Source organism: Gavia stellata, chromosome 7 (assembly GCF_030936135.1).
Source record: "Gavia stellata isolate bGavSte3 chromosome 7, bGavSte3.hap2, whole genome shotgun sequence".
Lineage (NCBI taxonomy): Eukaryota > Metazoa > Chordata > Aves > Gaviiformes > Gaviidae > Gavia > Gavia stellata.
The window spans coordinates 11,079,564-11,090,070 of NC_082600.1; the positions used below are offsets into that span (position 1 = coordinate 11,079,564).

The window sequence follows — 10,507 nt, forward strand, 5'->3', positions numbered from 1 at the left end:
CCACAGTAAGCAAACTGGATCAGCATGAGAAGGACCTCGGCCCTTTCGTTTCTAGTCCCATCGCTGATGTTATTTTTGCTTCCTTGCATGCTAGCTGAGGGATTGGCCACAACCTGGATATTTTCTGGCTGTGGCCTTCCTCCGTTTTTCATTTTATAATCAAGCCTCTTTGTATAATCCTGGCTATAGGACTGCTTAAATTAATTCCCACTGCACTTTCTTAAAAATCTTTTTTAAAAAAAAATATCACACAAACATGCCTGTAGAAGTCTCTACTGAAATAATGCCATCAATTAACCACTCCTGTGATTGAAAACACGCCTTATTTAGCCTTCCCCTATGACAACTTCCATGCAGTGGATGCCTTGCTTGTCTAGGACAAAGCTGACGTTGCCTGTCCTGGGTTCTTCTCACATTTCATGCTCCTCTTTGGATCCACTAGGAGAGGGAAATGTAACCCAAAAAACAAGAGACAAGTCAATGATTCTCACGGCTCTCCAATTCTTTCAATGTCCTTCTTGAACTGTGATGTGATCCTTACCTGCACTCTTACTCATGACTTTAATATACTGATACAAGTACAGATGAACTGGGGAACAACAGTCTGGGGAACCCAGATCAGAGCCTGTTGAGAACTCAAGCCTAAGGCATGTCATGGTGGATTAGGGAAATATTCCCATCCCTCCCCCTTCTTTTAATTTCAAAGTATTTTAGTTATAAACAAGCTATTCCAAACTACTGATTTAGTTGGAATGGTTATTATGTTATATTAGTAGTTTCATGCTACTTTTATTTATTTAAGCTCTGCAGGTCAGATGTAATGGAAATCAAGGAAGTTCTGCATCTAAATGGAATCAACCACATTTGACAAACTCAAAGATAGTGTTTTTTCCCCTGGGTAACCCCTAAAGCAGCAGTGACTTTATGCCAGAAGCACCCACCTCTCACCACGTTGGAGGGCAGCTTCTGCCAGTTCAGCTTCTTCATTCGCAACGTTGGCGTCTTCACCGTCTTGTGCGGAGGCCTTCCCAAGCCAAGAGGGCAGCTGAATTGGGAGGCCACCACGGCTTCTATATGATCTCCTGCCATACCGGGCAGGAGGGGTGGAGGGGGAGGGATGCCACCCATGCTGGGCAATGGGGGTGGAGGGGGAGGGATGCCACCCATGCTGGGCAATGGGGGTGGGGGTGGAGGGATGCCCACCATGCCGGGCAATGGGGGTGGAGGGGGAGGGATGCCACCCATGCCGGGCAATGGGGGTGGAGGGGGAGGGATGCCCACCATGCCGGGCAACGGGGGTGCAGGGGGAGGGATGCCACCCATGCCGGGCAGTGGGGGTGGAGGGGGGGGGATACCCCCCATGCCAGGTAATGGGGGTGGGGGTGGAGGGATGCCAGGGAGCGGAGGGGCTGGAGGTGCATTCGTCATGGGGGATGTGGGGGTCATGGCTGCAGTGCCAGAGAGCGGGGGTGGAGGTGGTGGGGGTGGAGGTGCTGGGGCAGGGACAGTGTTGGGTGGAGGGTTAGATGTCTCCGGCGAAGCAGAGCAGGCTGTGAGCTGGGAGGATGAGATCTTCTCTTCGTTGGTGGGTGCCCCTGAGGGAGGTGCTGATGCCTTGGAGGGGTTTGATGATCCTGCTGGGCTTCGAGCTGTACGTGCACATGGATCCAGCTCAGCCTGGATGCCTCCATTCGCACTCCCGGACAGCCGGTTTTCAGCTCGCTTTTGTTTGTTTGGATGTTTCTTGATAGATAGCAGCCTCTCGATGACTTCTTCAACTGTGTTCCCTTGAACTTGAGAAACAGGTAGGGGTCAGAGAAGGGGATGGGGCCCAAAGGTTGGTTCATGTTATTCAACCCTCAGCAAGCAGCAGATCTGGAGCCACAGAGCCCACTCCCTGGTGTCACTTTACACAACTGCACTTTTAGCTTCCAGGCAATTTCATTCCCATGGTCCTGGCCCATAAACATGCTTTTGAGCATGCCTGACAGCAAGACTAGCCAGCACCAGTGGCAGGATGCCAACGAGGACAGACTCCCACTGACTCCCACGACCCACAGCTCAGGGCTTAACCATCAAAGCAAGACCTTGAATCCCGAGCCCACTGCTAAACGTGGCCAGCTCTCGCTGGCATCCGCATGGCTGGGGCTTTGCATCAAGTCTTGACCCTATGCAGGAGGTGTAGCTTTGTCCCAGCTTTTGTTCAGCTCTTAGCAAGTCCCATAGATTATTTCCTGCACATTTGGGAAGGACTTTTGTGTGAAGCAGGTGGAACAAGGGAAAACAAGAGGAGAGTGCAAGTCTGGATGGATATGTCATTCTTACTGTCATTTGCGAGCAAAAGGGCTCTGTTCACTACCGCATCCAAGGACTCCCACAGCAGGAGGCTGGAGTGATGAGATGGTTCCAAGTGCAGCAGGCTCTGGAGGATGGACAGCAGCTGAATGGAGACCGGAGAGCGACTCACCTGGAAGACAGGACAGCTTTCCATCATAGCAAGGCTGGTTCCAAGCAAAGTGTGTTAACTTTGCCATTGCATGACTTTGAACCCCATGTGAAGGCCTACTTACTTTATTGAAGAGAGATGAAAAGACCTCATGATGATCATTCATGTTTATCCCATCACATATCTTTAATAATTCCTCATCATCTTCTATCTTGAACTCCTCAAATGTATCACACTGGATAAGCAGATCCTCCTCCTCTATGTCTCTGCAATATTACAGCATTCATTTTCACTGGAGAGCCCTTCACTGATTTTCAGATGATTGTTTTTGTTTAAATGGCTTTTATCTCTTTGCCTCTCAGACTGAGCCAGTTGGTGTTGAAAGTACCCAACTCCACCTTTATTTATAAAGGATCAAATGCCATCAGTGCATCCTTTCATGAACTGAATGTACCTCTTTCTACAGTCAACACATACAGATGAATGGGACTTTTCATGGCATAGCCTGGCCCAGTGTATGCTTTGTATGGACTTCTCCTTGGAGCTGTAACAACAGAGTGGCATTTCCACCTTTTTGAAACTGGGCCACCTTCTTTTTATTTTTAAAGTCAAGGCAAATTGAAAATATTCCAGTGACATTTTTGTTTGAAAAACTTCCTTTTCTATTACTCAAAATCGGATTAAAAAACCCCCAAACACTCTAAAGCCCACTTTTTCAGCACTCTTGAGACCACTCAGTGCAGGAACTCTACCCTTGCTAGTTGGCACAACTGACAGATCTTCTCTTCCTGAATTTTTATGGGGTTGGATGGAGCAATTCCGGTTACATGCATAACTGCAACTCACATATAATGCATTCTAGAATCTATCGTGGGTGTTTCTGACAGAACATCATTTTTAACTTAGGAAACTGAGAAGACAGGTATGTCCAGATGTGCATTAGTAAATTGTTTTAGCTGGATGCTTCTGGGACCAACACCAGCAGTGAAGGGGTTTTGAACACAGCAAGCTGCTCAGCGAGCCCACAGCATCACTTCAGATTCACTCTGAAACGCAGCCTCAGCGAGGACATTGCTGAGTCTTGCTCCATCTGTGCCCAGAGCCTCTGTCAATGCCATCTGTGCCAACAGCTGTCCCCATGACACTGTGGCACTGTGGTTGGCAAGAGCATCTTAACACTGACCTAATGCCTCTGGTTCCCATGTAATGGGTGCACACAAGCATGGTCCACTCCACCCGGGTACACCTCGCTTCACACAACTGAAGGCTGGTAAGTATTAAGTTTCCACAGCTATGTTACTGTGAATCTCATTTATAAAAGAAAATTTAAACAGTGATCCTTACCTTAGTTTGTCTAAAATATCCAACAGCTGAAGCCCTGGGAGAACAAAAAAATAGATATATTGGCTTTATGACCTACTTGATATTGATCTATTATGGTCTTTATATAATGTTACGCTCTAAAATAAACACTTTTTGCAGAGAGAAATAGTGAAAGTATCTTCAGATGGATTCGTCAAAGTGGGTAGGGTCATCTGGTTAATGAGGAGACCCACAGTACACATGTCTGCAGCTGTGTGAACCACTGCAGCATCCCCCTGGAGTTACTGAGGGACACAGGCACTTCTGGGGCATGAGTCACCTCATTCCAAATTAGACATGGAAAATCAGTCAGATGACCGGTGCGGGCAAATATCGCTTGCTCTCCACAGACAGAAATGGAGCCCAGGCTCACCAGCTTGGGTGCGTGCATTATGTGAGGTGAATCCCAACAATGGTACCTAGGACGCCGGTATTCAAGCAGTTGGAAAGTATTTCTGAATCACAGGGCAGCTTCTGTGGCTCAACTGAGTAGACACAGGGCAAAGAAACCTTATCTACTCTTATGAGGAGTTGCAACACATGGAAATGTGGCTATATAAGACGGTTGGTTATAGAAACGTATTGAAGAAGCTCAAGTGATACAGTGCTGCTGGGATTCCAGATAAGATCAAAGCTATGGGAAAGCAGCAAAGTTTAAAAAATTCTGGTTACAGAAAGTTTGTTGAAGAGACTAGAGACCAAAAGAACGAAAAAAAGGAGTCTGCTTTTAATATTTGCCATTTTGCTCCCCAGCCCTCTTTAGTCACTTTGTGGATACATCTGAAAATAAGACTGCTTGGCAACTGATTTTCTGTGGAGAAAGTTAGGTGCAACAAACATCCTTACCTATGAACTCATTTCTGATTTGTGTCCTTGTTCTTAGCTCTTCTTTCCCCAGTATGATGGCATTGATAGCACTCAGCAGTGTCACCATGTACGGCACGTTATCTGTGTTGGAGAGCTCGTTCATTATGACGCTGAATCGATACTGCTGGTTCTTCACACTCTGTTAATAACGCAAGTGATATTTCTGTTCAGACAGTTCAGAGACGTCTACCACTTTAGTGCAGGCTCTCAGATGGAATTAGCATCTTAAAACCTCTCGGTTTATCCCAGTGTGCACAAGACATGAAGATACAGGCAAAAGCAGCACTCTTCCATTACAGAGCAGGGGCTGGTTGGCAGAGAAAGTCAGTGAAACTCCTCTTGGATCCCTTTACACTTTCTGATAACTGATGCAACTACCTGAGCTTGTGGCCAGTGAAACCCATGGATGTGGCACCATCTATTTTGCTAATCTGGTAGTGCTTTTCCTGCCAGAAAGGACCTTGTGGTTGGTAGTCGTCTGTCCAGACAAGTCACAGAGCAGCACCGTGGACTTATGCTTACCAGGCTAAATTTCCTATAGTTTTCACCTTATCTATCCCTGCCTCTCTTACCAAAATGATGCAAAATGACCACCATTCTCAGCCCTTTTCTGTGATACATGGATCTACCTGCATGGATCAGAGCAAAGCTGTACCTCCTGCTGCAGCCCAACACTTGCCTTGTAATGATCCAGGGCATCCAAAGCCAAAGCGTGGCCATCTGATGAGTAAATGCACAGTGCAGCCAGGAGCTCAAATACTTGCTTTTTGACCATGACATTAGTTGTGTCAAGTGCTGGAGGAAAAACAAAACAACACAAAAACGAATTTATAATGACATTAATGTTCTAAATCTCAGCATCTTCTGCTGCATGGCTTATGACTAGTGGTAGAAAGAAGGCTGAAGGAGTGGAGCCACTACATAGAAGATGGGAAGAGAAATATTCCAATGTATAGCTATCCCATCCCAATAGCATTATGTGATAGTAACTTCTAGTGGGAACAGTAAATGCTACAGGTACCCTATTGGCATTTTGGTGCTGCTTGTAGTTGTTCATCTCTTCCATGTACCCGTGGCATGCTGCAACAGCAGCCAAGATCTCAGCACTCAGTCACACATTTTGTCTCCCATTTTCACATATGGGTATTTTCTAGAACAGCAGACGAACCATTTTCTTCAATCAATGAGTCTTATTTTTAGTGCAGAAACACCCAATATGTATATCAAGTAGGCCAATTGTTCTAACCAGTCCCCATATATTCCCTTTTTTCCACTACTTTTTCTCTGTGAGCCCTCGGAGCTGGGAGGGAGTGGATTAGACCATCTAATTTTTACTTTATTAGTGCACAAAGAAACTCAACTGCTGAAAAGCCCAGGGTGCCCCCCTGTTTTTCACAGCACAAAAATGCCGACTCTGTATTTCACACTGGTTAGGAAAACACAGGGTGGAGAGGAAGGAAGAGGACTTCAAAACTGAAGAGGGGAGCAAGCTAGCTTTCAGACTAAATGCATTTAAAAGAGATATTAATAAGGGTTTCTGGCACAGCTGTGATCTCAGCTCTGTGGAACAGCACAGAAGTTATCCTCCCAGCACCACCATCATTAAGTGCTGTACAATAACTTATAGGAGATGCCCTCACGACTTTCGTACCTAACAATGAGCCAAGCGAACGGCAGGAGAAAGTAAGTGGTATTACCTACCATATTCTAGAAGGAACAGACTAAGCAGCACAGAGAACGGGTTCTCTTGAGTCTAAACCATGCCACCCTCCCTCCTCTTTAGAGGCTACAAGTCTCCAAGTCCTTTCAATTCCTCTCCCTCTGCCCTTGGGACTCACAAAGACTAAATAGCAAATGTCTGCTGACAACTGAAGGGTTGAAGACTTCTCATGTCTGTGTACGGCTAAGGCTGGATTTATCCCTGGCTTCTCAGTGAATGATGAAGACATTAGTGTGGAAATGAGCCCATCTAAACAGCATTGAGTGGCAAAAGCAATGCCATTTCCAAGCAATATTATTTTAAAGAAGAAAACGATCTCTTCCATTAATCAGTTGCGATCAACAACTTGCAAAAAGCCTGGTGCAGGGCAGGAGGATAAGAAACAGAAAAGTCCCCCTCCCATGCCGCACGTGATGGATGAAGCAGGAAGATGTCTTCTCACCTTGGAAGAGTTTTCTGACGTAGCCCTCATTGCTTACAATGTATTCGATGCCTTTGTGGGAGTTCATGACCGCTCGCACACAGTTAATGCAGGTGAGCTGAAGCAAGGCATCAGAAATCCTGGCCACTCCTCGCCCAGAGAGCCTGTCCAGGGCCTCCAGGAGGAGGTCCAGCCCACACAGCTCCAGGAACTGGACCATCCAGGCATCGTTGCTGTTCTCCAGCCGCTTCTTCAGCCCCGAGTAGTTCACCACCGATGGCATTTGCAGGAGACGGATGCACAGCTCTGGCTCTGCATTTTCCAGGTTGGCCTCTGACTGGTCGGTCTCCTGGGGTCCGAGTTTCTCCTTCAGGGCAGCCCACTTCTTGTGGGCACCTTCCTTTTTGACTGACATCGTGAACAGTTTGTCCTGAAAGAAAAAGAAAAGACAAAGTGAGAAGTTTGTCTGGACTGACCAACAACCCTCTGGCAGCCCTGGTTTTTCTCCTAGTGATGGCGATGTAAAGCTCAACTGCAGCAGGTCCCCAGCTCTCCAGCACGTAGGGCACACACTGGAACCAGTCCTCTGCTGAAGAAACTCAATATATCCCCTCCTTAACCACACACATTATATTCAGGCCCCGAAAACTCTGTAGAGAGACTCTTAGCACATCTAAGCCAGCAAATACAGCTTTAAAAGTAGTCAATTTACACCAGTCAATAGCCACTACCTATTTTCATGCAGCGAAAGGATAAGGTTGGAAGCAGCATTATCAGCTCTGAACTTCTTATGCCCATTAAACCACTTCAAAACCTCACTGCGCTGGAAAGGCTGTGCAGTTTCTAAGCATTTGTAATGGGATGGAGAAGTAATTTTGAGCGTATCCTGCTCATAAGAGCATCTGATTACCCTGTTATTTTTTGCTTTTGTTTCTTTTGACTGATGTGGAGGTTAGTTTTATAGCACTCAATCTCTTCCTGTCTGCTGTAATAGCAAATACGTTCGCAAAACGTGGTGCTTGCATGTGGTAATGTGGGAGCCCGACAGGTTGCAAGCGAAGGGACGGCAGCAGGAGGCTATTAAAACAGCAGTGCGTCTTTTTGGAGATGGGGAGCATCTCTTCAAGGCCTGTCTGCCTGGAGGATGTGGCCTGGCTCAGCCATGCTGTTAGCAGCAAGGAGGGTGAGGAGCTGATTCAGCACAGAGAAATAGCAAAACCAAGCCTAATTAACTCTTGGTGCCAAATTTTATGTTTTTAGGCAGCATTATTATTTTTCAGACCCACAGTGATTAAGTTATACAATGCAAGTCCTTTTCAAAGATGAATGCAATCATTTTAAAGCTGAATTGCTCCCAGAGAGGACAGTTTGTCCCACAAAAGGGGGATAAACCTGCTGAACCCAGAGCCAGCCACTGACGCTACCTCCCCTTCCTGCCATGCCACTGGACCCTCTGCTCCCCTGGGCTGGTGAGCCCGCACAGGGCTCAAAATAACCTGGGGGCCAGTTGGCCCCCAAACCCCAGCACTTGGGGAATTGAAGGGATTATGGGAGAGTCTCACTCTCCTTTACCAGCTCCAGCACAAGGGTTTCTAGCCCTGCAGTGTGTAGGGAAAAGGCTTTAAATATCTAAACTGAGACATCTCTGAAAGGTTTTATTTGCCAGAAAGCCAAGATAAAGGATGGACCATTTACAATGGTTGGAAATAATCTCATAATTTTAAAACCTACGTTGTGATTTTTCCTGGGGACTGCACTGTTGAGAAAGGTCCTGGCTGCTTCACCGCAGCAAAGCTGCATGGCTTCTGGCTTACTCGAAAGTCTCATTTTGGCAGTCACCCCTTGGCAAACATACAGCCAAAAAGTTTGCTCACTAATTTGTGGTAGGCATGATATTACAGGCATAAACATGCCTCTTGGAAAGATGCAAAGTGGCATGGGATGGGATAGTCAAGAGAGCTTGAACAATTCCCCTGGAAAAGGTGATGGTGGGACTCTCTGGCAGGGGCACTCAGCTCACAAGTCACAGCATCAAAGGCTGTGCTGAGTAAGGGGCAGAGGGGTGCTGGAGTTAGCGTGATACAGTCACAGAAAATCCTTTTAGAGACCTCTGGAGAAACCTTCTTGCAGAGTTTCTCTTTGCTTCAGTGGGAAAGAGCTGGCCAAGTGCCCAGTTGTTCACTGTTCTGTTATCTGAAAAATGATGGTCACAATCGAAAAACACGAAGTTGTGAATCTACCATCTGAGAACACACTGTACAGCTGAAAAGTAATAACAAGGACCATATTAAAAAAACCCCAAAACCCAAACCACAAACCCTCCTGCCAAAGTACAGGCTTGAGTTTCTAAGATTTGTTGTCACCGTCTGCAGCCCAGAACACGTACTCACTCCTGGTAAAATCCTTGTTGGAGTTAGTCACCCGCAGTTGCTCCTCTGTACCCAAGCCCAGGAATCCGGGTTAGGCTCAATGCAAAGGAGAAGAGAAATCCTCCCTCCCCAGAGGGAGAGAAGGGAAAGTGTCCTGCCCCAGGGTCACAGCCCTGGCAATGGGGCAGCGTCCTACACCTCTTGCCACAGTGAATTTACAGTCATGGGGCTGGAGAGGCGCTCCTAAGGAGCTGCGGTGAAATCCTGACCGTTGCTGTGCATCGAGCCCAGCAGTCCTCTTCAGTGCCTGTGGGTGAAGACCTTCAGCACGGGGCAGTGCTGAGGACCATCCAACCAGGATGAACCACAGCTCATCCTGCCCAGCCCCATTCCTTGGTGGCTTCCCCAAAGACCCAAGATCCCTCAGCCTCCTGCCTGGGAGGAGGAATTGACTGTCCTGGATTTTTTTGCACAGGGGATGGGAACAAACCCAAGCGCTGGCAGTGGGGCCAAGCCCTGGGTCACTGTCTGGGACTCGTTCCTCCTCTTGGCTCTGCTGTAACCCAGACTCTTTCCTCTCCCCAAAGTGAAAGTCTGCACCAAGCAGAGAATCTGGTTTTCGGCCCTGTGTGTGCACGGAAGAGCTCTGTGGTCCCACCGGGTGAGAAAGACTGCAGGAGCGGCCAGAGGAGGAGGACAGTCCTCTCGACTCATGCCCAGGCTCTGCCCTGCCCGGAGCTGTGCTGGGCTGGTGCCGTCCAGCCGAGGGGCTGCAGAACTGGCTGACGACCACAAGCTCCCTCTCTCTCAGCGTGCCCTCTTTTTATACTCAGCAAATCACTTTTTTTATTTGCATATGACTAAACGTTTCTTATCGAACCAGGTAACACAGCGGGCTGGCTTTTTGCTCCCAGTTGTACAAATACTTCATTACATATGGTATCAGCTACAGAAAGTCAGAGAGATTATAACAACATTATTGACCTTAGGCTTAGCTGATTTCTGAAAATTAAACTCAGCCAGTGCAACAGGAGACAGGAAATACCGACAGAGCATCCTGTTTACCAGCAGATTTGTTCTGAATTATCCTTTCCTCCCCACCTGCTCTGCGCAGATGTTAAGAGATGAGAAACAAACCCAGGCAGGTACCTCTCCAAACAGTACCGGCTTGTGTTTTTATGCACTAAGCTGAACAAATTGGATTCATTAAATATTCTTTCCCACAGAGAGCGCACTCTTTTTGTAAGGAAGAAAAAAAGACGACTAACCTATCTAATCGTAAAAATGGAATAAAATAAATAGGAGCTATACTATATAAGTGG

General features: G+C 47.1%; 1 protein-coding gene across 1 annotated transcript; it reads right to left on the bottom strand.

Annotated features, from left to right (window-relative positions):
• Positions 1–3,786: 3,786 nt before the first annotated feature.
• On the bottom strand, positions 3,787–7,231 carry INF2 (inverted formin 2). Its single transcript, XM_009818313.1, has 4 exons — positions 6,838–7,231; positions 5,355–5,470; positions 4,655–4,814; positions 3,787–3,824 (listed from the first exon to the last, which is right to left on the bottom strand). The coding sequence occupies exons 1-4, from the start codon at positions 7,229–7,231 to the stop codon at positions 3,787–3,789; spliced, it is 708 nt and encodes a 235-aa protein (XP_009816615.1).
• Positions 7,232–10,507: the final 3,276 nt, after the last annotated feature.

What these genes read in the sequence shown, in the direction of transcription:
- INF2 (XM_009818313.1), bottom strand. Translation starts at nt 7,231, where the DNA reads ATGTCAGTCAAAAAGGAAGGTGCCCACAAGAAGTGGGCTGCCCTGAAG. An exon ending in CGTCAGAAAACTCTTCCAAG is followed by an intron (nt 5,471 to 6,837) that starts GTGAGAAGACAT and finishes TTTTTCCTCCAG; the next exon opens with CACTTGACACAACTAATGTC. An exon ending in AATCAGAAATGAGTTCATAG is followed by an intron (nt 3,825 to 4,654) that starts GTAAGGATGTTT and finishes TTGTTCTCCCAG; the next exon opens with GGCTTCAGCTGTTGGATATT.